At 43.1% G+C, this 26,075-nt stretch overlaps 1 protein-coding gene across 1 annotated transcript; it reads right to left on the reverse strand.

Moving 5' to 3' along the window:
• Nucleotides 1-311: 311 nt before the first annotated feature.
• mettl1 (methyltransferase 1, tRNA methylguanosine) lies at nt 312-24,633 on the reverse strand. Its single transcript, XM_057326620.1, has 6 exons — nt 24,465-24,633; nt 24,258-24,385; nt 15,417-15,601; nt 10,881-10,994; nt 3,823-3,924; nt 312-839 (listed from the first exon to the last, which is right to left on the reverse strand). The coding sequence occupies exons 1-6, from the start codon at nt 24,545-24,547 to the stop codon at nt 717-719; spliced, it is 735 nt and encodes a 244-aa protein (XP_057182603.1). The 5' UTR covers nt 24,548-24,633; the 3' UTR covers nt 312-716.
• Between the last annotated feature and the right edge of the window lie 1,442 nt (nt 24,634-26,075).

The raw sequence follows: 26,075 nt of genomic DNA on the forward strand, positions 1-26,075 counted from the left end.
TTCTTCCACAACCAGGCACTGACTGCACAATATTTTGTGATCTTTAAAGGTATGTTAATTGCTTGCTCGCTCTATCTTGTGTCACTTCAGTTCTGTCATGCGTGAACCAGTGGGCGGGACTAGAGAAGTAGTCGTTGATATTCTTCTGTGGAGGCGTGTTCAACCTAGGTTGAATAGGTGCATTCCAGGACCTGGTGTTCGCTGGGCCTGGTGTCAATAACAGTTGTAATTTCAGTAACAAGGGCATTTTCAGTTCTGACACTTGAATACGATTCCCTCTCATATAACAAAAGCTCGGGTTAAAATTGATGTCTTAATTCATGACACCTTTAATGCAGACATAAAATAGACAGATGAATGTGTGCTATCAGGGAAGTGATGTGGCTGTATTTGTTAATATGACCTTTATTCTTTACATATCCATATCTTATAAATGGTATAACGGGGTAGTGTGGTATTTGCATGTGTTGCCTGAAAGATTTTTTCAGCAACTATTGAATAAACACATTCAGAATAAAATAAAAACACATTCTGTTCTGGTTACTTGAACATGCCAAAACTGTACCGAACAAATGTTCATTCATATACAGTAAAATGTACTATTCATGCAGAAACTGAAAAAGAATTGATAAAACACTCAAGTGTATTAACAGGCTTGCTTCTGTCCACTTCCACTGCGTTTAGAGTGTGACTGGAACATAGACTAAAACCAGCGTTTAAGGGACAGTTTTAACCTCCACTCTGCGGAAAACAGCTAAATAGTTCTTGCCTCCATTCCTCTGAACCTTCTTTCCTTCTTCTGTGCATGTTCCAAGATGACTTATAATGATATCATCAGCCTGAAATGAGAGCAAAGTTAACCAGGTCCATGTGCATCATGCTCTTCAATATACAACTGTCAGCAGACATACTGCTTCATCACAGTACAGTGGCTGGCTGTTTTAATGTACTGTAGGTCAAGATTGTGTCATCTGTCAATGTTAAACCCATAGTTCACCCAAGAATGAAAATTCTCTTGTCTTTCCAGAACCGTAAGACCTCTGTAGCATTTGAAGACATGAAGAAAATAGTCCTAGTGGCTTCATTTTATGAAGTGACGAGCATAACTTCATTCAACAATTTCCTTTCATCTGTGTCAGTCTCTAATGGACATTCTCGAGAGCACCACGATGCATGCATTGTGAACGCATGTGTGGTGGCACTCTTGTGCATGTGCTCTGGAGACATTGAAAGGGTAAGATTCATCGCTGTCTATGGGGGGCCAGAAAGCTCTCAGACTTCCTTCAAAAATATCTTAATTTGTGTTCGAAAGATGAAGGAAGTTGTTACGGAATGACATGAATTTTCGTAGTTCGCTGAACTGTCCCTTTAAAATACTTTCATTACGTTTTTACATGTACAATCAGCGATAAAGAAAGTGCAATTATAAGAAGTGTAGAGTGTCTTGTGCGTTAAAGGGCACCAATTATAGCCCTTTAACAACATGTAATATAAATCTTAGCAGTCCACAGGGTGTGTTTGTGAAGTTTTAGATGTTTTATTACACTATGCCCTAAATGTCCATTTTTGCCTGTCAGGAAAGATGCTGTTTTGCTGTGTATCTCTTAAAATGAAAGTGAGCTGCTGGTCTCCGCCCCCTTTTTGGCAAAAAGCGAAGAGCAGCATCTGAATTCACTCGCTTGTTCACTCATTTACTATTCCCTATATAGCGAATGCTAAATAGTCCACGATATGGGGAAGCAGTGAATGAAAATTAGTGAACAATTTAGGACAATGACGTATATAGCCTGCGGCGAACAGTCATGGACATTCTACCTGAATGATGATAATACACGATGACAAAAGCCTTGGCTCGCTAGAAACCATGTTAGTTATAAAGCATTTTTTTCACGTTTATTGTAGGCTATTAGTTTATAATGAGAACAAAACATCTGTTTGTCACGTTTATATAATATCATGTTTATTTATCACATTTAATAAAATTATTTAATATTTTTTAAATAAAGCACTACTGTCAATACCAGGCGGGACTTTTCCGGATTTGATTGGACAAGAACTTTGATGAAAGCCTGAAGTGTAGAGTGATGTCATGGAATTCTTTTTTGCGCACGTGCCAGACAGTAAGTTTTGAATGCTTCTATCTTCTAAATGGAAATTTTGTCATCGCGTAAGGATGCATGCTTTTAAGGCTAACATTTTGATGGCTAAAACTTTTGCTTTTGATTTCAGTGGGGCTTTAACAGTCACTCGCCTCCAGTTGATTCTAATCAGGCGGTTGATTCACATTGTATCATGGGAAATAGTGAGTGAGCGATGTACACTCAAAATCAGAGTGCAATGTAGGTAAAAAGAGTGAATGAATGTAGGGAATGAAGTAGTTCACTCAGGTTTCTGACACCACTACGAATTTGGTTAGAGTGTGGCGCTGGTAATGCCATGCAAGGTCATGGGTTCGATCCCAGGGATTGCACATACTCGGAAACAAAGAATGAATAGTGCAATACAATGCAAGTCGCTTTGGATAAAAGCGTCTGCCAAATGCATAAATGTAATGTATATGCACTCAGGGCTCCTGCGACGTTGATACCTGTTGTACGACAGGGTAAACAGCTGCTGGCTTGATGATGCAAAAGTACCGTGGTTCGAACCCAAATAAACTGATATGAACGCAGTCCAGCAGGGGGAGCAATCGAACTAGGGTTCACACCATGAAATCGAACAAAGTGTGAAAGCACCCTATGGCTTTGTCCAAATACTCACACTTGCAGTCTTTGCTACTTGCATGATGTAATTTCTGTTTTTGGCCCAAGTGTTCTAGTTGGCCCTGAAGATCCCAAATGAGCTTGTAGTATTTCTAACCCAATGGGACACACATGTGCAAACATGTAATTAATGTGGTGTTTCAAATTATGTGAAATTATGTTTCACAAAATATATAACCTATCTCTGGAGATAAAATAAAATGTGTTACACTTTACGTTTTACTACAACATTATATGTAATATCTAATTATATAGTCAAGTCAAGTCAGATTGATTTTTTTAGCACTTTATTTGTATTGTATCAAAGCAGCTGTACCCAAAAAAACAAAACAAAGAAAAACACATGTTGGCCAAGCATAGAATAAATAAAGATATAAAAAAGTAGCATAACTTATACTGGAAAGCAATATATTGCGAGACCCAGGCAAAAAGTCTCATGTTCATACCCAGAACATGATGCATGATGGGAGACTCCGAAGTGGTATTCAAGATAGTTGGGTTTAGTGTGCGTTAAGGGCACTGCACTTTGGCGTTTTGAAGACATGGGATGGGAGAGACTAGTGCTCTTACTTCCTGTCGTGTGCACGCACTCAGAAGTGGCCAAGACCGCAAGTTGGCGTATTTGGACAAAGCCTATAGGTACTCCAGTGTGGAAACAATGGTGGACAGTGTTCAACTCGATGAGGGCGGAGCCTATGCTAATACAGCAGAGTTCATGGGCAGGGCTTAATCAATGTGATGTCAGTTTGCTGAGAGAATGCCAACAGCTCGTTCAAGAGGACTGTTGAGGTTTATTGGGGATTTTAAAAAAGGAATGGGTGGATTTTTATCGTTCTAGGGTGGTTCTGTACATGCACTCCTGACACACAGTTATGTCAAACAACATTTAAAAGTCAATTTTCCAAAATATCAGCCTTTTAAGTCATTTGGATGACAGCGTTTACAGCCCTAGTTATAATTACTATTAATTATGAAGTATTACCATCTATATCTAGCACTATTATCTACACTAAACTAACTCCGAGACACAAGGCAAACAGCTGGACATGATGAAACATACCAGCTCAACTTCAGACACTCTGCTGAAGAGAGGATGATCATTAAAGTGTTTCACAATCCATTCATGTACCTCCTCAACATCAGTGTTTGTGTACACCAAACCCTGCAAAAGAACAAACACAACAACCACTCAAATTCACTCCATGAACATAAATGACAAACTTCTTTTTGAAAGAATCGCCACTTGAAAAGTTTTAGGCACAGAGAACTGGAGGTATACAGGTCGGTGTCTTATTTAATATGAAGTCACATGTGTTTGACACCGGTGAGTAAATAATGACAGAATTGTAATAAATCAGTCTTTCATCACGACTGAAGCACTTTAACTACTGATCCAGCACAATTTAAACGGAGACATTTGACATGCAAATCAATGTGCTGATCTTGCTTGGAAAACTTTGAACTGCAGTGGAGGGAACTGAAATAGTTGCACAGCAAACATTCAGTCTTATCACCAGTGTCATTGGCTTTACTCTTTAGACAGTTCAGATAGGCTCAGTGGAAGAAACAATTCTTGGAAGTAACCAAGGGCTCCAGCAGCCCGCAGTAGAGTAACTGAATGTGATATGCAACATATCTTAATCTCTCCATTCTGAGATTATTTGACCAAGAAAATGTGTGCAAAAAGGGATGCCAAAAATCTGCTTGAATGTTTTTCATTGCCATTGTTGTGGAATATCCATGTTGATCTAGTCTAATTCCTCATTTAACTGTCTCTTTATTGTGCTCCGTATCTTCACTCATTCTGGGTCTTTCCAGAAGTTTCCCCAGCGGTTACACCACGCAAGATTGTGGCTTCGCATTACTGCTGAATGTGCAGTCTTAATAAGCCATATTCACACATCTGACATTATTCCATTCTACTCGACCTCCCTCAGTGCAGCACAAACACCTTCTCTCACACAAATCAGACAGAGATCTGAGACAGACGTTTGAACACAGACAACCACACTGGTCATGACAGACAGATCAGACAGAGACAGGGCTGTGCACAGACATTTTAGATGGCAGGTGCTCAAATAGCGAGAAAATAGGGCACTCCTCCATTACATACAGTAGCAAATCGTTTAATTACTTCTAATCCAATTTTTATAACATTCAAATAAAAACAAATTCTACATTTTATTTCCCAAATCACTATATTTATTCAGAATAATAACACAGACTGCTTAAGGCCGGATTCACATTTCGCGTCTTTTCCGCACACATATTCATTATTTTAAATGTAGACGTGCGGAAATAGGGGGCGACGCGCTCTTTTTTTCAGGCGCATCGGCACCGCATCGAGATGAAAAAAATCACAACTTTTCAGAAAGCCGCAAGCGCACCGCAGGTCATGTGACAAGAACTAACCAGCCAATATAGACAAGCTCAATGAAAATGGAGACACAGATGATCACAGCATAACTAAATCTAGTAGCAGAGTTATTGCAAGGTATTTTCAGTGCATATAATCCAAATATCCTTTGTTTATACCTCCTCGTCTCAACGGCTATCGTGGCCCATGGTTGCTTAGCAACGGCAGATGCTCTGCGTGCGCAACTGCAGGAGCGCTTTGTAAAAAAGGAGAAAGCAGCGCGTCTCGCGTTTTGCGTGCAGTTTTAGACGCAAAATGTGAATCGAGCCTAATGCAGCTCACAAAGCCATTTACACACTATGATGAGATAATTGTTTTCCATGAAACTGACAAGGTCATAGCCCAGACCTCTGTGGATTTAATAGTCAGTCCCTGCAGAATTTAATGCACAATCAAACAAATTCCGCAAAATCTGCAGCAACTTGCAAAATGTAGTGATTGTCGCAGATTTTTCATCACATTGCGCATTCCGTCAAAACCTTGTTTAACTTTTTTTATTAGTAAGCAGAATGTTTTTATTTTTTTTCACATGGATTTACCCGTGTTTGCATATTGCAGTCATTATTTACAAGAACCGCTTACAGTCACAGTACGGGAAATATTAGAAATAAACTCTATATTACACCTGTTTTTATTTAGAGTTGTCTGCAAAACATAACACTTCATGTTTTTTGTAAGGGCATAGAAAGTGTAACACCAACAGCTAATGTGGTGTGATAAGATTTGTTTTCTAGAGTTAAATTAGGCAGACTTCCAAAAAAAAACTTAAGCCTTAACATGTCAAATAAGTGGAGAGACACCGAAACAACGGTGTGCTTTTAAGAAATGCACATCCTGAAACGCCACGCGCCTTTGAAAGTCAGCAAAACGCTGCTTACATTCAATACGAATTCCCGCAGCTCATAACGACTGACGTATATTGATTGATATAAAGCGAATTGATCGTCTGTCCAAGAAACGTTATTTGCAATGTTATAATCGCCGATCCACAGCCACAGGCAGTCGGTTTGCGCACGTGATAGGTCGCGTTCCAAAACTCGTCTTGTGCCCTTGAAAGTAGCTGCAGGAAGAGTACTACACCACGTGAACTGTTGTCTCAGATCAGGAATAAACGATGTTGTTTTTATTACTGCATTCATTATGTATGATTTAAACAGCAGCATTTACGAAAACAGCTGTTCATCTCCCTCCAGAACTTGCACTTCAAAGGATCTGCCCTTATAAGTGCGTGGGGCGCTTGAATGCGATTGGCATTCACCCGAAGATGCGATAATAGCATTCAGTTTCTTGCACAGACCGATTGATTCGCTTTATTAGACGCCAGTTTAACGTCAAGGTGCAGGGATTACTTTTGTGCTGAATGTATAAGCGTTTTTGACTTTTTTTAATATCGTCTTGAAAAAAAAACAATACCACCCACATCTTGGAAGTACTGGGGGACTGGAGGTGAGTTCACTCAGCATATTAGGGAATATAAAATACAATTAAAAAGACAATATCCCTTTTAATTAAATATCATGAAAAGGTATATACTGGATGCAATATTTGTGTGCATGTTTTAATATATGACCTGTAAGTAACAGCAACAAAAACAGTATAAAAGGAACCAAAATGCAATAAATAACGGAAATACAAACTAACAGAAGAAATTAGAATATGGGAAAAAACTGGCCTGCATCCTATTTATACTTTTGGAATCTGGCCCTCAAAGAAAAGTAGTTTAAGACTCTACTGCATAGTGATCAACCTGTCGATGGAAGGATCTTTCGTCTTTCGAGCGGACACGTGCTGTGAGGAGCGAGCCTTAAATGCAAAATACAGAGTGGAATATACGGATCTTTAGCGGTGTAACAAGAGAAAGTTTTTATCAGGGATGTGACTCCTCTCTACACTATTAAAAAAATCTGTAAAAATAGGACACAATTCAATTCAATTTTATTTATATAGCGCTTTTCACAATGTGCATTGTTCCAAAGCAGCTTTACAGGAGCAAATAAGAAAAACACAGAAAGGTAAAACACAGCACAGTGCATGGTGTTTATAGACCAAGCAAGATCATTATAATAAATAATATCTAATAAATAAATGAATAAATAAATGCAGTCTCCCGGTGAGCAAGCCAACACTGCACTGCTCTGCTGTGGCGAGGAACCCAAACTCCAATGATGAATAATGGAGAAAAAAAACCTCGGGAGAAACCAGGCTCAGCCGGGAGGGCCAGATCTCCTCTGACGTGTCATAGCTGCACTCAGTGACCCCGACCAAGCCACCGAGCAACGTCCACGAAGAACAGGGAGAGCCCACGAGCCGCGACCCAGGATGCCCCACCCGCCGAAACCGTGCAGGTCCAACCCGGTCCCATTCCGTGATCAACAACAGACAACAGAGGAACAACCAGGGAAAAGTAGTAATGGCATAATTAACTTTATTCCTCTGTTGTCCGACATCGACCACAAAACAAGACCAACAAATGAAACGCCCCGAACCACAACCAACAAGCCCCCCCACTCCCTACAACATCCACCCAGCTACCTCCAATCAAAGTCACTGAGTGCAGCCATAACTTCAAACTGCTGTCAATATACTGTATTAATATGAAGGAATTTTCCGTATTCATTTTTACAGTTGTTTTACCTGTATTTTACTCTGAACCAAATAAACCCCCAAATCAGAGTATTTAGCCACAAATTTGGTTTTACTAATATAATCTTTAATTTTGTCATTTAAAACACCTCTCCCCTTTAAACTTTAAAACTGTGTGGCTTGAAGAGATGCATGCAAAACACGTCTGACTTTAAAACTGCGCACCTCGCACTGCACGGAGAGACACGTCTGACTTTAAAACTGCGCAGCTCAGGCTGCACGGAGAGACACGTCTGACTTTAAAACTGCGCACATCGCGCTGCACGGAGAGACACGTCTGACTTTAAAACTGCGCACCTCGCGCTGCACGGAGAGACACGTCTGACTTTAAAACTGACTCTTTTAAAACTTTAAAAATTTCAATTTAAAAAAGTAGCACCGAACAGCAATTCAAATTGTGCTTGACTAACTTTAGAAATGTTCAGATGGTGTGTAAATATGTAATCTGCAATTGTTTTGCGTGTGCTCGTGGAGCTTTAAGAGAATGCATGCACATGACCTGTTTCACTGTTTCATGTGAGAAAAGCAACTGTCAAACCAAACACCCTTTGCGGTGACCCGTCAAAATAAAAGTCTGGTTAACTTGAACAAGTTATATAACACCCACCACACCATCCCTCTTGATTTTTTTTATAGTTCAACCACTGAGTATATTATTTACTTTAGTAAACTAAAGCCCTAGTAAACTAAAGTAAATGTGCTAGTAAAATTATACAAAATTAGAACTTATTATAAAAAAATACTACTAACATTTAAGTAGACTAAAAAACAAAAACAATTTTATTTCTATTTATTTTTCCCTGTATGGTTCAACGTATCTACTGCAGGTTTTTTAATATAGTTTATAAGTGAATACTGTAGTATACTGAAGTATTTTTTTCATGTGGGCAAATGTATTGTATAGTAAAGGACGGAAAACACAGAATCCAGAAAAATTTAAACAGAAAAAATGGAATTTGGGAAAAAATAAAACTGATTTCTTATTGTTGTTGTGTCATCCCTCGTATTGCAAGCCATATCTCTCTGGCCCCTCATTTGGGATGCTTTTCATGAACTGGCCCCCATGACAAACTAATTGAATAGCCCTGGATTAGAGGATTTCTATGGTATAGAATACCAATTGGTGTTTAAAAGCACCCTAGTGGCAATTTTGAGAACATGCTATGATAGCAAATAGCTACCATAGTAAACACTATTGGAACACCAATTTTACAACTAGTTTTATTGAATAGTTGTTGCAGCTCTACATGCAACGCAACTAAAGACAATAGAACCTGTTGAAAACGAGGCATGTGACACGTCACATCCAGCCGGATCCAGTGTGTGTCATTATTCTCTTCTACTTGTAGGTCGCTTTGGATGAAAGCGTCTGCTAAACGATTAAATGCATAAGTGATTATTGGGTTCTGTTGTCTTTTGTTGCATCGTGCTGCTCACGTGCGGAGTGGAATTATCCTTTCCCAATAAAAAAAGTTGTTTTGTGCTGAATACTTATCATATATTATCATACTTTATAATATTTAGTAGGGGTGTAACGGTTCTCGGTAAAAAATTGAACTGTACGGTGCTCCACCAACGGTTCGGCATGCGGTCCAAGGCTCATCTTAAATCTGACGACGCATTTATAATATGGTTCGTTAGAAATTATAATGCGTAAAACAGACTGACAAAGTTCAGCTAATGTATGTTTGTCGATGGATACACATTTAATACCTACAACAAATCAAATAACGTAGACAAATTTCAATAGGATTGACGTATGCTGTAATATGAGCAGTCATTTATGCTTTCATCACCCGGGTGTTGTGAGTGCGCGAGTGCAGGTGAGACCTGAACAGCACATTTTGCTATTTAAACTAAACTCATTCAAGCCTTGCCAATTTAAACATTTAAGTGCAAGATGATGCAGAAGAAAACTCACTTGCGCGCTGTGAGAAGATCCGAAGCGTGCATAAGGAAAGTCTCAGACATGGCGCAAATATTGAGTTGTCTTTGATGCGCTTAAACGGACAGATTCACACACAAAGTAGGTCAACATGCCCCTCCTGTCCAGTATCTTACCAAACAGAGTAGGTTATGTCTTAAGTGAATGGATGAAAAACAACGCATGTGTACAGTATCAGTGTACTGGATGGGTTTCATTCCTCTTAAAGCGATAGCAGCATATTCCTGCGGTCTGTTAATAGTCAAGGAAATCACTCACTGCTTGTGACTCAATAGCTTCTGTAACTTCAATTATGATTCATCTTTATTTCATTTGTACACATGCAATGTTATGTTTTATTTGATTACTTTAATAAAGGTATATATGCAGTATCTTATTTTCTTTTCAGCTTTGCTCTGTTGTTTTATTGGTGCTGTTACTTGTAGCTTGATTATTTGTTCTTATTTTTATTTGTCAGTAGTCCCTTTTCCCTGAACGTAGCACAAACCGAACCGTGACCCTAAAACCGTGACACAAACCGAACCGTGAGTAATTTGAACAGTTACACCCCTAATATTTAGTACACATTACCGCAATGTTCTCAACTTTAACTGGTCTGTAGGAAAGGCAAGCTGTCATGTCACCGAGGACAGTAACTCGACCTCTCCAGAAGGTATACAGGTGAGATTTGTTAGAGAATTGGTGTTACAATAGTGTTTACTATGGTAGCTATTTGCTATCATAGCATGTTCCCAAAATTGCCACTAGGGTGCTTTAAAACAGCAATTGGTATTCTATATAGAATGTATTATATGAACATGCACTTTGTGCATAATTGTTTGTCACAATTGTCTTTGAGGGTCGCATCACCTGACAACTGCCCCCCCCACTTTTAAAATGGCTGCTACGCCCCTGCCCCTGTGCACGGCCCTGGACAGAGATCTGAGACAGACTTCCATACACTCTCACAGACAAACTGCATAGAAACACAACACACAACACAACACAAACACAGACAGCTGTACAGACGGAAGCAGGTAAAGGTTCTTTAGAGGTCAGAGCTCCAGGATTTAAACTACTGGAATGTGCCAGACTTAAAGCGTAATGTGGCTAGGTAAAGGGAACGTGTTCTTACCCCAACTCTCAGTGTGTAGGCATACTCAGCCAGTAATGTATGGCTAATGATCCGCCACTTGTGTTTGGTTTTCTTAAAGTGTGGATCCGGAAAGAGAAAGAACATCTTACTCAGCTGCAAAAAACAACAACACAAACACAGTCAATTGTTTAACTGTAAGATGGTTGGATGGCATGCAACTTGTAGTCTGTAGTTTGTAGTTTTCAGTCCCTATATGCTGGAAAGCAAACGTTATTGAATGAATCAAGAGAAAGGTCATACATTATAAAAAGGCCCAAACAGAATCAGAATCCTATTTAGTAATAAAACCATCAGACTGTATGATGTAATGATTCCACTTATCTTTGTGGTATCTTTGTTAAGTGTAATAAAAGGACATTACATTTTTTTGCCAGCTACCATGAATTATAGAGTTAAGCATTCATGATTACTGAAAAATATAATCGGATGATTCTGAAATAGATTCTGAAAGCTACAGTATGTGTTCACACAAGGGCTGTCAGACAATTCATCGCGATTAATGGCATCCAGAATAAAAGTTTGTGTTTACATAACATGTCAAAATAATTTTGTATTTATAAACACATGCACATACCACTGTATATACAAAAACACATTTTGATCAAATAATATGCCATTAATAGCGGTTCACTTCCGTCATTTGCCAGAACTCCCTTTTTAAAGGGGTCATATGGCACAAATACGTGTTTATCTGTGTCTTTGGTGTGTTCAAAGTTGCAAAAATGAAAGTGTTGAACAAAAGATGCATTCTATCTAAAAGCAAATGCTCGCCCAGACCTGCCTGAAACACCTCGTGTAACCACACCCCCACAAATCTACATCAGTTGGTGGTATGATTTGACTAAGACCGCCCAAATGTATGCGTAAGGAGGGCGTACCTGTCAGTACAATTGAAGAGGAACCTGATGTTCCAAATGTGGTAAGAAGCTAGTGTTGGGCGATATTCTCTATAGTCAGGTCGATCTATCACCAGCCTGTGGATTGCAGATACACGATAGTATTCAGGGGCAGGGCAATTACGTATTTATCTATGACAAGCTGGATTTTTGGACAAAAACAGAAGCTTACGTGGCTAGAAAATGCTCATGGTGTGACTAAAATTAACATTCTATCAGAGTGTAAGTTCAGTGCAGTTGGCAACCTTGTTACTTCCCACCGCAACCTTTCAAACGAGAGAAAGTAAACTATTGCTCGAAGTCAATATCATTCATCCAAATTAGGGATGCTCATTTCGGTTAATTTCCGTAACTGAGAACCGACACTCGTTATCCAAACATTAACCGTTAACCGATAAGATTTTAATAATAAATTGGAATAAAAAAATACATGCTGCGTCTCATTTCGAAGGCTGCGTCCTCCGGAGGTCGCGTTTGTCCACCGCATACGCCTTCGCATGCGACATTCAGAGGACGCAGACTTCGAAATGAGACACAGCTACAGTTGACGAGGGTCTGTGACACGTTAAAAATACAAACATTTTTTCAGTTTTATTTTAACATGCAAACTGCAGCATAACGAAGAGATCACAACAGCGTTTTGGACAATGGAGAAAAACTAAAATAATATAAATTCAAAGCATAAAATAAACAGGCAAGAAAAAAACTGAAATAATTAACAAATTATGACAAAATCAAAACACAGAAGAACCGGCAAAGTTTATTTCCGTCAGAAAGTTTTTTTCATCAAATAAAAATAGCAGGTCTACCTTAATCCAAAGCTTGGAGTTTTTATTTAATAAAGTAACATGTTTACGTGTTGTGGTGACAGTCTGGAGCTTGTTTATACCCTTTCAGATGGCATGATGTCCCGGGAATGTAGAGATAACGCCTAGGGAAGCGCGTCACATTTGCTTTCCACCGGCCAGTCTTAGCTAACCATATATAAATCCGATCTGCTATACCACCCAAAATACAAACATTCTTTTTTACTTATTCATATTTCTTATTTTTACGTCACCTCTAAAAGAAGGCAGGGAAACCACGGGTCGCGCCGTTTTCTTCTCCTTTCCAAAGCGCACGGGCAGCCGATGCTACGCATCCATGAGATAAGTTTATGTAAAGGATAAATTGATAGCTAGCACCGAAATTCCCTTGCAGTAGCTCCGCTATTAGCTTTGCTGAGCCGTAGACACGCCGGGAAGACAGAGAATGTCACAGCGCATTGTGAGCTTTATAAATCAGTTACATTTAAAACAAAGAACTTGAGCTTGAGCAAGGCTGCCAGTGGCACTCGTTTGGAGGAGTAAAGCCCTGACAAATGTGCCTCAACAATTAGATCAATTACACGTGTCCAGTTTCGTCAAGTGACTTGCGTGATCGGATTTTAATCTGTCTCGAAAACGTTTCGGAGGGCATTTACACCTAGTCGCGCGTCTGCACGCTCTGTGAGTTAATCAGGGTTTTTCCTACATAGAGAAATTGGAGGCAGCCACCTCCGTCAAATGTCGTGCCGCCTCAGACTCTCGCCAAAACTATGTAGCGTGTCTTCAGAAGAAATGCTGAGTGCATTTAACAAACTGTCATTTGTAACTGCAGCAACTTGCGGCATTACGCCACAGTAGAGGCGCTGTTTCGTAATCAGCATTCTGATGCGCTAAAAAGAACAAGAGCTGGCTGTGTTTCGCGGCTGTTTGTTTTGCATTTAAGTACATTTAATTTTTTTTAAATTTCTTAAATAACATGACGTACATCATTGTAATATCTTTAGTTGGATCGTTGAATCAGCGTATACTGTACACAGCGAGTTCGCCAGTATGAACGTACATTGCATTCAGAATGACTCGCACACGAATGACTCATTTAAACAGATTCATTTAAACTATTGAACTTTTCAGTCACTGGCGAATATAAGAGATCCTTGAATCATTTAAAGTGAACCACAGAGAATGCAAGATGTAAATGAGCTTTGCTCATTTAGAAAGAGTGCTTAATTCAGTTGGCTATTGTGGGCTGAAAAGAAAAAAAGCTTTATTTGATAAAAAAAACATTTCTGTTTGGTTGAATAAAAGTAATGTTTTATATAACTTAATAATTGTAATTTTTATCTAATTTTATTAGAACTTTTAATATGTCAAACTCGAAGTCACTTTGGTTAAGCCACTAAAAGGTATGGTAGGCCTACGTGTGTGTACAAGATCAGGATGGCACCACCTCCAGCTCATTTTGAGCCAGGAAAAACCCTGTTTTCCCTTTTTTAATTACGATGTGTGTAAAGCTGCTTTGCAACAATGAAAAATTGTGAAAAGCGCTATATAAATGACTTCAAATAAAACCTCATAAGAGCAGCCGCTTGTTGTTGATCCAGCGCTGTCTCAAGTAATAGACAGATCAATTATTATGTTTCCAGAACTCCTCGGCGGTTAGTTTCGTTTTAAACGTCTCAAATATCACATTGTTTGTCCTCAAAATCCATCACAGCTAACAGCATATAGTAATGCACTCACGTTGTGATGTAATTCTCCTGAGCTTTCTGCGGAGATCTACAGGCACTTATCCCGTGCGGCCATACTCATAAGTAATGTCTGAGAGGTACATTTAGTGAAGGGCATTAGAGGCGCACAAGTTAAAGAGGAGTGTGGAAAAAACGGAAAGCGCTGGCACCGAGTGAGGGAAAAAAACGGCAGATCATCTGCTGGCTTTAAAAAAAAAAAGACTAGCGCTACCTTTGGAAACAATTTAAAGTGCTAAAAGATGCCGGACATGAACTGCACGCGGTAAGTTAAACTAAGTCATACGTCTGTGTTTTGTTGGCAATCGGCATGTACGTGCATAATGTACAAAACACAAAGGGATTAATGTGATGATGTGTTGTGTGCTCGTGCTGTAGTTCCATCCCACTCTCCCCACTAGACCCGCCTCCAGCTGCTCGTGTTCTTCCGGAAATAATCGTACAGCTGTATCTCTCTTTTATAAATTTGATCAAACTAAATACTCGAGGGGGGCGTGGTTTAGTGAGGTCTGTGGCAGGAGAAAGAGCCAGGAGACGAGCGGTAAGTGAGTGGAGTAAATGCAAACAACCAACACCTGTGTCTCATTCCAGTGAGGGCGGGGAGACCCAAGAGATGCACAACGAGGAGAGAGAGACGGACTGAACACGGACTGCCACGACCACAAACCTCTCAGTAGAGAAAGAAGGACTTTGCTGGATTATTATCTTCTCGAACCAGGCTGAAGGAAAAGCCGTGGATTTATATGTTGTATGAATGGACTTTTGATTTCTCGTGTGGCAAAGCAATAAAGTTCGTGTCAGTCCCGCCAACCTCGTCCTCTTCCTTCCTTACCATAGCGAACCCGCTACAATGAGATTGGCAGAAACTCAATCTTTAATAACTTGTGTTTTTAACCTGGGACTTTACAAGTGTTCTTCATTGGAGAAAAGCATGCCATGTTATGAGCCCTTTAAATTTAGTCTACTTTAAACCCTCATGCAGTGTTTTGGTCATGAGTATGTGTGAAACCTGTCTGTTTCACAAATTCCACAGGCGTGAATGAACACCAATCGATTGAAAACACTCACCTGTCCCTTGGTAAAGAAATTGGGAAGATACTTCATGGCATTACTCCTGAGGCAGGCGATGTTCTGATAACTGCCCGGCTCAGCAGCACGAAGTGAGCAAATACGATCCTGCACATAATCGGACACTTTCACTCGAATCTCCAAACCCAAAATCAGTTGCTTCGGAAAGAGCCGCGATAACTCAACTATGGGAGAAATCACACGAACATCACTGAATTATTCATAGTCAAATCTTTCAACAGTCAAACTGTGAAATCCATGCCCTATTTCTTTGATCTGGAAGCAAGTCTTTAATAACCCCTCATATATTTTTTAATTAAATGTACTCACAATCCAGGGTTTTTCCTGCATTGAAACATTAGAGGCGGAAATTTCGTGCCGCCTCAGACTCTTGTCAAAAAAGCCCCGAAAATTTCCAAAATAAGTGATTTTAACACCGAATGACTCTGCATATTTTGTATGCTTTTCTTACCGCTTCGGAGGTTTGTTCAATACGCCCCTTAAGAGCCCTGCAAAGTAAACATCACTAGATATTCTGCCATAATTCCAGTTCGAAATGGGCGTATATCTTTCATCCAAAGGGCACGAAGCGTGACTACGCAAATCTCAAGATTACGGCTAAATAACCCTTCAAACTTCCGTAGTAAGTTTTGTCTGAGCGAGGACGCTGCAGGCAGTCGTGCTGCGCAAATTCTTGTTCTTAAGTAAACTTTTTTAGCCGATTTCCTGTGTGCAGGGAGTAGAGAGCAGTGAACACTGTTCAGGGAGCACGATTTTGGGGATTTTTTAATTGATCAGCATCGACCGACTGTGCTGCAAACTAGGCCGATTAACAGGCAGGTGCATCTGTGAGCAGCTAAGCGTTGTTGTGGAACACGCGACGCTGCCTCTTGCGGCATAACACTGTGATGTCCCTCTGCCTGCTAACATTTTAACTACCTGATAAGTTCACAAGAAAATTGTAAGATTTAAATTATTTTTATACTTCGTTCTTGTATATTTCATTGATTAAATATGATGCTACTTGAGAATGCTAGTAACTTTTTGGACCTCTATTGTTAGCGAGCCTTCAACTACATAGTTTAGGCCACATGTATGCAACGGGTACCAAAACCTGGTGACGAGTCCAGCGGCAAAATTATTACAGTTGTCTGCATTGTATAGCTAGATAAACTCTGACGTTATCAATACTGTTTCTGTACAGGAGAATTTCTCTCCCTCTGAGGCTGCGCGACACGGAGCAACTCGCACTCTGCAGCCATGACTTGTTAAAAGACCAAACTTCTGGCTAACTTTCCTGCTTAAATGTGTCTGTGGGTCGGACTCTGTTTATACTTGGTATTAAGATGCGTTTTGGTCGATCTTTTAAACATACAGAGAGAAGCAGGTTTTTTTTTCTGCTCTAACAGCCGCGAGACACGCTGAACACTAAGTGTGAGTTAGAAATCTGAAATGGAGAGGAAACATTCCGCTTGCTTGGTATGTTTCATCATTAAACCAAACTTTTAAGTCTTCAGCCAAAGTTTAAATCCTGACTTGTTGTCTCCCCTCGTTTGCGCATTATGTCCGTAGGTGGTCTTTTGCGGCTGTTTAAACGCATATGAGCACAAGAGCGTCTACTTTCCTGTCAGGCTTTCTACTGTCCCATAAAATAGAAAAAGGCTAAAAGCTAAATATAACGTCTTGGTTACGGATGTAACCTCAGTTCCCTGATGGAGGGAACGAGACGTTGTGTCGAGCCGACAGATGGGGTTCGTCCCTGAGAACCAATCGCTTCCGACTTCTTAGAAAAGGCCAATGAAAATTGGCGAATGAAAATTGCATGCCAGACTACGCCCCCGGATATCCGGGTATAAAAGGGAGACGGCGTGCCTCATTCATTCACCTTTGTTCTGAGGAGCCTGAGACCTCTCACGACTGCTGCAGTGGGCAGCACGTGTTGTGGCAAGAAGGACACAACGTCTCAATCCCTCCATCAGGGAACTGAGGTTACATCCGTAACCAAGACGTTCCCTTTCTTTCGGTCTCTCGATGTTGTGTCGAGCCGACAGATGGGGTTCCTATGGAAAACGCCACAACACTGTGCCCTGTCACAATCTCTAGCAAAGCGATGGTGATTGGCCTGGGCGTGTCAGCCGTGAGCGCTACCGCGAAATTGTAACATACCAGTGGGTAGGTAGGGGGTCCCAGAGCTTTTATTGAAAGGTGGGAAGGCCCCTGCCTCCGGCCTCACAGGCGGCGGCCTTGTTTCACTAACAGCGAGAAGCCACCCGGTACCGTAAGGACACTGGGTACGCGCTACTTCCTCAAATGGGGGATGCGCTACAGAGACCACTTCCTACCGCAGGGAGGAGTTTAGTGGAGATACCAACATGGTCTCACCGTTAGGGGAGAACTCATGGGAGGAAAGTGCGGACTGAAGGAGTTAACCGCAAGGTGGAGGTCCACCTAGGGAAGGTCACGGGTATCCTTCAATCATGAGGATACAGCAGACGGAACCGCCCTGCTGGGGGGTTACAACGTCCAGTAGCACTAGGTCCGGTTAGAGCCATGTTGTGGATAACTCAGTTGGTACCCGGCCTAAGGGGCAGGGCTGCTCTGCCCAGCCCGACGGCAGGAGGTGCATGATTAGTGATGGATGGAGTGCCTGTTCTTCACCCAGTGGGGGAAGAAGGGAGGCTAGTTTAGTACGCTGACCCCCCTAGAAGAAAGAGGGGAAGGTACTGTCATAGGCGTACACCTTAACGGCCGCTGGTCTTGCTGGATGCCCTGCAAGACTCGAGCTGATACCAGTTTTAAGCGGAGGTTGTAGGACCTCGCGAAGGTGATGGGTGTTGCCCAACCCGCAGCTCTGCAGATGTCTGCCAGAGAGGTGCCTCGAGTCAGTGCCCACGAGGAGGCTATACTCCGTGTGGAGAGAGCTCTCACCCAGTGGGCGCGGGCGATCTTAGGACAGGTACGCCGTAGTGACGGCATAAATGATCCAGTGCACCAATCAGGTTGTACTGTCCTAGAGACTTACCACCAACTGGGTAGTGATGAGCGGCAATAGCGGCTACATACACGTTCAGTGTGGAAGGGGAGAGAATACTCTCCAGTCTCTAGAGGGACAGCACGTTCCCGAACGAGCAACTCCGCGGGTCTTCTCTTTGAGAAGAGCACCAGGATGAGAAGAGGCACCACTTACAGGCGTATAGCCGCCTAGTGGCCAGGGCCCTAGCTGATGGTCTTAACCACCGCAGGGGGTAGGCCACTCAGGATCTCTTCGTCCCGTCCAGGGGCCAGACATGGAGGTTCCAGAGGTCTGGCCTGGGATGCCATAACGTGCCCTTCCCCTGCAGGTCCTTCGTCAGGGGAATCGGCCAGGGGGAGCTGTCGTCAAGAGCATTAGCTCCGAGAACCAAGTCCGGTTGGGCCAGTATGGCGCAACTAGTACACTTGATGCTCCTCTTCCCTGACCTTGCACAGGGTCTGTGCAATGAGGCTCACTGGGAGGGGGAAGGAGTACTTCCGCTTGTCCCCCGGCCAGCTGTGCGCTAGAGCATCCGTGCCAAGGGGTGCTTCGGATGAGAAGTACCCTAGCAGGCAATGGGTGGTGTCCAGGGAGGCAAACAGGTCTACCTGAGCCCGCCCGAACTGCACCCAATGAGCTGGACTGCGCGGGGGTGGAGTCGCCACTCTCCGCGAGGCGTCAACTGAAGAGAGAGTGCATCGGCTGTCTGGTTCAGGTCGCCTGGGGTATGTGTGGCTCGCAGGGATCTGCTCACCTGCGGACTCCACAAGAGGCGGCGTCGGGCTAGTCGTGTCAGCTGCCGTGAGCGAACGCCACCCTGGCGGTTTATATACGCTACGGCAGTTGTGCTGTCCGACCGGACCAGCATGTGCTTGTCCTGCACGAGAGGTTGTAGACCCTTCAGTGCGGGTAGCACATCCAACAACTCTAGGCATTTGATATGCCTGCATAGGTGGGGGCCCGTCCATCACCCCGACACTGCGTGCCCGTTGCACACGGCACCCCAACCCTGCAGGAAGGCGTCTGTCGTCACCACGGCGCACCTCGTGACCTGCTCGAGAGGGACCCCCATCCGTAGAAAGGTCAATGAAGACCAAGGGGTTAGGGTGCGTCAGCAGAGAGGCGTAATCATTATCCGCCTGCTGCCGGTGTGCCACGCTCTCCAGGGAACTCGACTCTGTAGCCAGTGTTGCAACGGTCTCATGTGCATCAACCCGGGGGGTATCACCCCCGCCGAGAATGCCATGTACCCAGGAGCCTCTGAATTTGTTTCAGGGGGACCGCTGAATGCTTGAAATATTCCAAGCAGTTCAACACTGACTGAGCGCACTCTGTAGTCAGTCGCGCTGTAATGGAGACAGAGTTGAGTTCCATACAAAGAAAGAGGACGCGCTGCACAGGGGAGAGCTTGCTCTTTTCTCGGTTGACCTGTGGTCCTAATCAATCTAGGTGCCGAAGCACTAGGTCCCAGTGTGTACATAACAGATCTCGCGAGTGTGTCAAAAGAGCCAGTCATCGTGGGGGGCCCCCGGAGAGGAGATCGGCTCTGCTGTTTTACCTGCCTGGCGATGATGAAGCACAACGCACCATCGATTGAGAGTGCTTAGGCTGATGATTATCCTCAACATTAGGTCTCGCCTCAATGTTGAGTTGCCGAACACCGTCGTGTAGAGGGTGAGAGCGGCTGTGATAATACCCAGACGATGATGTAGCACAACGCACCGTCGATTGAGAGTGCTTAGGCTGCTGATTATCCTCGACATTGGGTCTCGCCGTGACGCAACGTCGAGTTGCCGAACACCGTCGTGTAGAGGGTGAGAGCGGCTGTGATAATACCCAGACGATATGTGGCACAAAGCACCGTCGATTGAGAGTGCTTAGGCTGCTGATTATCCTCGACATTGGGTCTCGCCGTGACGCAACATCGAGTTGCCGAACACCGTCGTGTAGAGGGTGAGAGCGACTGTGATAAACACCCAGAGAGAGAGAAAAACTCTTAGAAGCGGGCTTTTGGGACAGGGCAGGAACCGTCCCGGATCGACCAACCAGCGGTGGAATGGCTGGGGTCGGGCCCGAAGGTATTCTCGATCTCCCTGGGGTCTTCCAATGAGGGCCGCTTCGGCTTCCGCCACGGCTGCTGATGGGGTGGTGGTCTCCTCTTTGATGTCTTCTTCCGGGGGGGCGCCTGTGTGGGGGGCGCCGAAACCGGAAGGCGTCGAAGAGGACCAGGGCTGCTGGGAAGCAGACTGTGCATGGGATCTCGACGGCCAGAGGGCGGCCGAATCGCGGCGGGGGAGGATATGCTTGATATCCTCTGTCTGCTTCTTTACTGTCGAGAACTGCGGCTCGACAGTATCACCAAACAGCCCCCCCCTTGCGAAATGGGTCCGTCGAGACATTACTCATCTGTGCAAGGTTCAGCCAGAGGTGTCTCTCCTTGACCAAAAGTGTGGACATCGCCCGACCCAGGGCCTGCGCGGTCACCTTGTTCGCCCGTAGAGCGAAGTCGGTGACGGTGCGGAGTTCCTGCATAAGCGCTGGGTCGGTCTTACCCTCATGGAACTCTCTCAACGCCTTGGCATGATGGACCTGCAGGATGGCCATAGCGTGGAGAATTTAAATGCAGTTATGAGCAGCAGGCTTTGTAATATGAGCGATTTTTTTATTTTTGTTTTCACTTAGATTATGACCATTTGACTAATAGCAGTGTCTGCCAACAAACATAACCAAAACACATGCTTCAGAACAGTTTTAAGTTAAAAGTTTTGAGCAATGTATTATTAATATGAATTATAATGAAACTGCTACCTTGTACTCTGCAATAAACACTTAATCTTTCCCAATCAAGTGCACTGATTTGAAGAGACGTGTCTTCAATAAATGTTTATGTGATGACGGAGGCGGGACAAGAGCCGTGAGAGAACGAAGTGAGGAAGTGAGCCGGTGGCGCGAGTGATAATGAGTGTCAGCTGTGCGTTACACCATTCTCGCATTTCTCACGGAGGAGCTCCGGAAGCATAAGAGGAGGAGCGACAGGAAGGCACGACGAGAGAGGACCAGGCCTGGACATTGGTTAAGTTTGAGTTATGTTTGTGTAGCCGGCAGTCGACCGTGAGGTGGCTGCCGGCCCTTTTACTTTTGTTTTGTTGGGTGTTTATTTGATTAAAAGTTTGTTTAAAGTTTGTCGGTTCCCGCCTCCTTCCTCCTTTAATATGAACATTGCTACATTGGTGTCAAAACCCAGGAGGAAGGGGAGACATGCTGTCGGAGAGCCCTCGCCGCTGAGGGGGATTGCGGTGCTGCGGAGTTCTGGCAGCGTGGACGAGGGAAGTCCGCGAGAGGCTGCCCGAGGTGGTGGTGCTGGAGCAAGTATGCATCAGCTGGAATGGAGAGCTCGCTGCCGTGCTCCTGGGCCAAGGTGGGGTGGCGGCCGTCCGGAAGGGAGCGGAGGAGTCCTCGCCATTGGCCGGAGCCTGCTGCCATCTGCGTGAAGGGGAGGAGCAGGAGACGGGAGACTCGCTGCCGGCTGCCCTCAGCCGGAGGAGCCATGGCCAGCCACCAGGGGGCGGAGGAGGATCGAGCCGTCCACCGAGTGTCCAGTACCACCACATGGCACCGCGAGAAAGAGCCTCTTGGCTGGCTGAGGAACAAGCGACAGTGTGTCGTTGAACCGGACCAGATTTTTTTTTCTGTTTTCCTCTCTCCCCTCTCTCGTCGCTGTTGCGCCGTGTGCTTCCGTCTCCTTTTCTCTCGTCTCGTCTGTCCATACCCCCAGGTGCTGGGGCCGCCGAGACTGGCCCCCCGGGGGGGAATAGCACAGTCTTGTGGGTACCCCCTGGCCTGTGAGGGGCAATGGGGGTATGTGATGAGGGAGGCTGGACGAGAGCCGTGAGAGAACAAAGCGAGACCAGTGGCGCGAGTGATAATGAGTGTCAGCTCTGCGTTACACCGGTCTCGCATCTCTCACGGAGGAGCTCCGGAAGCATAAGAGGAGGAGCGACAGGAAGGCACGACGAGAGAGGACCAGGCCTGGACTTTGGGTAAGTTTGAGTTATGTTTGTGTAGCCGGCAGTCGATCGTGAGGTGGCTATTGAGAGCCTCCATTGCTGTGAAAAAATGGTTCCATCGGAGTCAACAAAGTTGACGCGACTCTATCAATGGCTCTGCTGCACACAAGTGAAAGTGACGTCTGCGCATGCTCCTGCTCTTCTTGCTTCCACGTGGGCCCCACGTGCTTTTCTGGGAGAATTGTCCAATAAGGGACTAAGAAGAATTGTTACGAAACAGTTGTATATGTTCGAAAAAACTTTCCGAAACCTGTACGATCGCTGGGGGAGTGTATCGAGCACAGAAATACTACATAATACGCCCAACTCGTTTTTTTGACAAGTTGACCTTGTTAAGCATGAGAAAACAGCACGTTTAACATTAGCTGCGTTTACATGGACACATCGGATTGAATTTAATCAGATTGTGCAATCTGAATGTAGTGTTTACATGAAAGGTAAATTAAGTAATCTGATTGATGTGCGTGTTTACATGACAAGCTTCAAATCCGATATAATCTGCTGACATGCGCACACTGCACAAGTGTTCACCTAAATACCCACTAAAGTGTTTTAAAGCACATGTTGTGTATATTTTATTTTACAAACGGCACAAAAATATTTTATATAATTAAATAATTTTATAAAGGCAGAGTAATGTCTCGTGCCAATGAAGCACAAGCACATCCGATGCGGTTTTACCATGGTAAAACCATGACAAAACTACCAAGACCCACCAGAGCGTCTGCAGGCAACCAATAATTCAGTTCAAATAAATGTTTAACAACAACAGCTAATACCGAACTTTAGAAGTGATGATATGCAGACTCATATATCAGCATTAACGTTAAACAGAGACGGGCGCGGTGGATGCGGGTATCATTATAATATTCACAAAACAGCTACTCAATCAATGTTTTATGTCACAGACACCAGCATAATATTGTATAATTCATAAACTCAAAATAATGTCTACATATCAATCAAGCAATGTTGTTACAGCAACTTAACATGGTAAAAACAGTTAATCCTTCCAATGTAAGTAAACGATAAATAAAATCAATGTTCGGTAGCCTAATGATGAAATTTTATGATTAGATATTTTAGACTACAGTATGTTTGTACGTCTGCAAATGTATCGTGTTTTAAAAAGGAACTGAGAAATTGCGGTTAAAACTCACTCCAGGGAAACAGTTAAGACATTTTAAATGCATAGAAACATTAATATGTTCATTTAGAGATGACAAGCATATGGAAATGTGTACCGTTTTGTCAGATTTATGGTTTCTTTAGCATACCAGCCAACGTCGTCTTTGCACATGCGCACAACTTCCTACTTCGGTTTTTAATATGATCAAGTGTTTACATGTCCTATCAAGCGGATTACAAACGGCATAAACCATCCCTTACAATCCGACTGAAATTTAAATAGGCTTGAGCATTTTTAATCTGATTGACGTTTTTATATGGAGTGGTTTCATTCGGATTGGATTTTTAATCGGATTACATCGGTCCATGTAAACGCAGCTATTGTAAAGAAGTCAGAATGCATGACACACCGTTGCACCACCCCTTTAACGAACTGTTAAGAAAATCATTAACAAATTGTTACCTCGACTATTATTTACACTTAAATTACTACTATAATGTGCTTGTTCTATAGTTTCTATACTTGGAAGTGAAGTATTGATGTATTCGTGCTGGTTTTATTATCGTTTAATACATGCTTTTGCGCATTTTGTGTGGATTAACTAAAGCAGAAATAATCGTCGTCATTCATACCTAACAGTCCGCCGTATCCGCAGCCGATGTCCGCGAACTCCACCTGCGCTTGAACTTCAGTGTCCCCCAGCTGACTGAAGTGTGCTGGATAAACCTGAGACCAGTCCATCTCCTCCGGACAAACTGGACTAAAACATTCCAGAACGCCCATCACACAAACGACACGAATAATTCAACAATATCACTTCAATATGTCACGAGTCTTACTACTGGAAGGTGTGATCAGCCATCGGGTTTGAGTGAGCTCTCTGTCTGTAATAGCGCTTCTGTGGCATATTATACACACTCATTGTGCTCACTTTAAAGATGAAATTTTCCTCAGTAATCGGTGTGACTTCTCACTCTTCTGCTCCTCGTGACAGACAGATAAGTCTCTTCTTCTGTACTCGTCTTTACACAAAACTGGTGCGTGACTGCCATCTGCTGGAGAAAAACTCGAGCTCCGGATCTTCAGTAAACAAATGCAAAAGGTGAAGGTGTACAACAGGGCTAGTCAACTGGCGGGCGGCCCGCCAAACATCTTTTCCTGGCCCCCCTTAACATTTCAAATAAGTGGAGAGACTTGTTTTACGTCTTATAAAGCGATTTGATAGGTCAGTTCAAGAAACTTAATGTTATTTACAACATTATAATCAGCAATGCATTGCACAGCCACAGGCAATCGGTTTGCGCACGCGATAGGTCGCGTGCTAAAACGCGTTTTGTGCCCTTGAAAGTAGGCTAACTGTAGGATGGGTACACCACGTGAACGGTTGTCTCAGATATGGGGAAACGGTGTTGTTTTTATTACTGAATTCATTATGTATAACGGCTATATTTACGAAAAACAGCTGTTTCAACAGAACTCGCACTATACAAAGGCTCTGCCCTATAAGTGCGTGGGGCACATGAATGCGATAGGAATTTCACCCGAAGATGTGATAATAGCGTTCAGTTTCTTACACAGATCAATTGATTCGCTTTATAAGACGCTAATTTAACGTCACAAGGGGCAGGGATTACTTTTGTTTTGAATATATTTGCATTTTTTACTTTCATCGATTTAACTTTAATTAATTCAACCAAATATCTTCAGAAATATCTTCTTGAAAAATCAATGCCACCCACATCTCGATGTATTGGAGGACTGGGTGTGTAAATTAGTAGTAATTTTTGGGTAAAGTAATGCATTAAGGAATATAAATGACAATTTAACAGACAATATCCCTTTTAATTTAATATCATGAAAAGGCACAAATACTGGATGCAATACTTGTGTGCATGTTTTAATCATGGCCTATAAGTAACAGCAACAAAAACAGTATAAAAGGAACAAAACGCAATAAATAACAGAAGAAATGAGAATATGGTAAAAAAAACTGGCCCGCATCCTATTTACACTTTTGGAATCTGGCCCTCAAAGAAAAGTAGTTGAAGACCCCTGATGTACAATGTTGGCTTTAAAGGCAGGGTGGGTGATCCTGTGCAGAAACATTTTTTGTCATGTTGGTTGGAAATCTCTTTACATCCTGATAGCAATCAAGAAGTATAGTGGTCAAATAATATTTTTATAATTATATATCGTCTGTGAAAGGCGTAGGACCAAAAAACGTTCACCCAATCAAAACGTTCTGGCCGAACGCTGTGACTGGTCATGTGTACATTTTCAGCCAATGTATTTTGCATACCACCGCGCACCCTGTTCACGCAGACATCATACGTCATCAGCGCGCTCACGTCCGCTGTGTCAATGTAGAGAGAATGGAGGACAATCAGCAACGATCAAACTTTCCTGCGGAACCGACAACAAGTAAATCTACAAAACGAAAGTCAGTTTTT

The sequence above is a fragment of the Triplophysa rosa genome, linkage group LG2 (genome assembly GCF_024868665.1).
Source record: "Triplophysa rosa linkage group LG2, Trosa_1v2, whole genome shotgun sequence".
In the NCBI taxonomy this organism is placed as follows: Eukaryota; Metazoa; Chordata; class Actinopteri; order Cypriniformes; family Nemacheilidae; genus Triplophysa; species Triplophysa rosa.

What these genes read in the sequence shown, in the direction of transcription:
- mettl1 (XM_057326620.1), bottom strand. Translation starts at nt 24,547, where the DNA reads ATGAGTGTGTATAATATGCCACAGAAGCGCTATTACAGACAGAGAGCT. An exon ending in ATTTCTTTACCAAGGGACAG is followed by an intron (nt 10,995 to 15,416) that starts GTGAGTGTTTTC and finishes TGTTTTTTGCAG; the next exon opens with CTGAGTAAGATGTTCTTTCT. An exon ending in GAGTGTCTGAAGTTGAGCTG is followed by an intron (nt 840 to 3,822) that starts GTATGTTTCATC and finishes CTCTCATTTCAG; the next exon opens with GCTGATGATATCATTATAAG.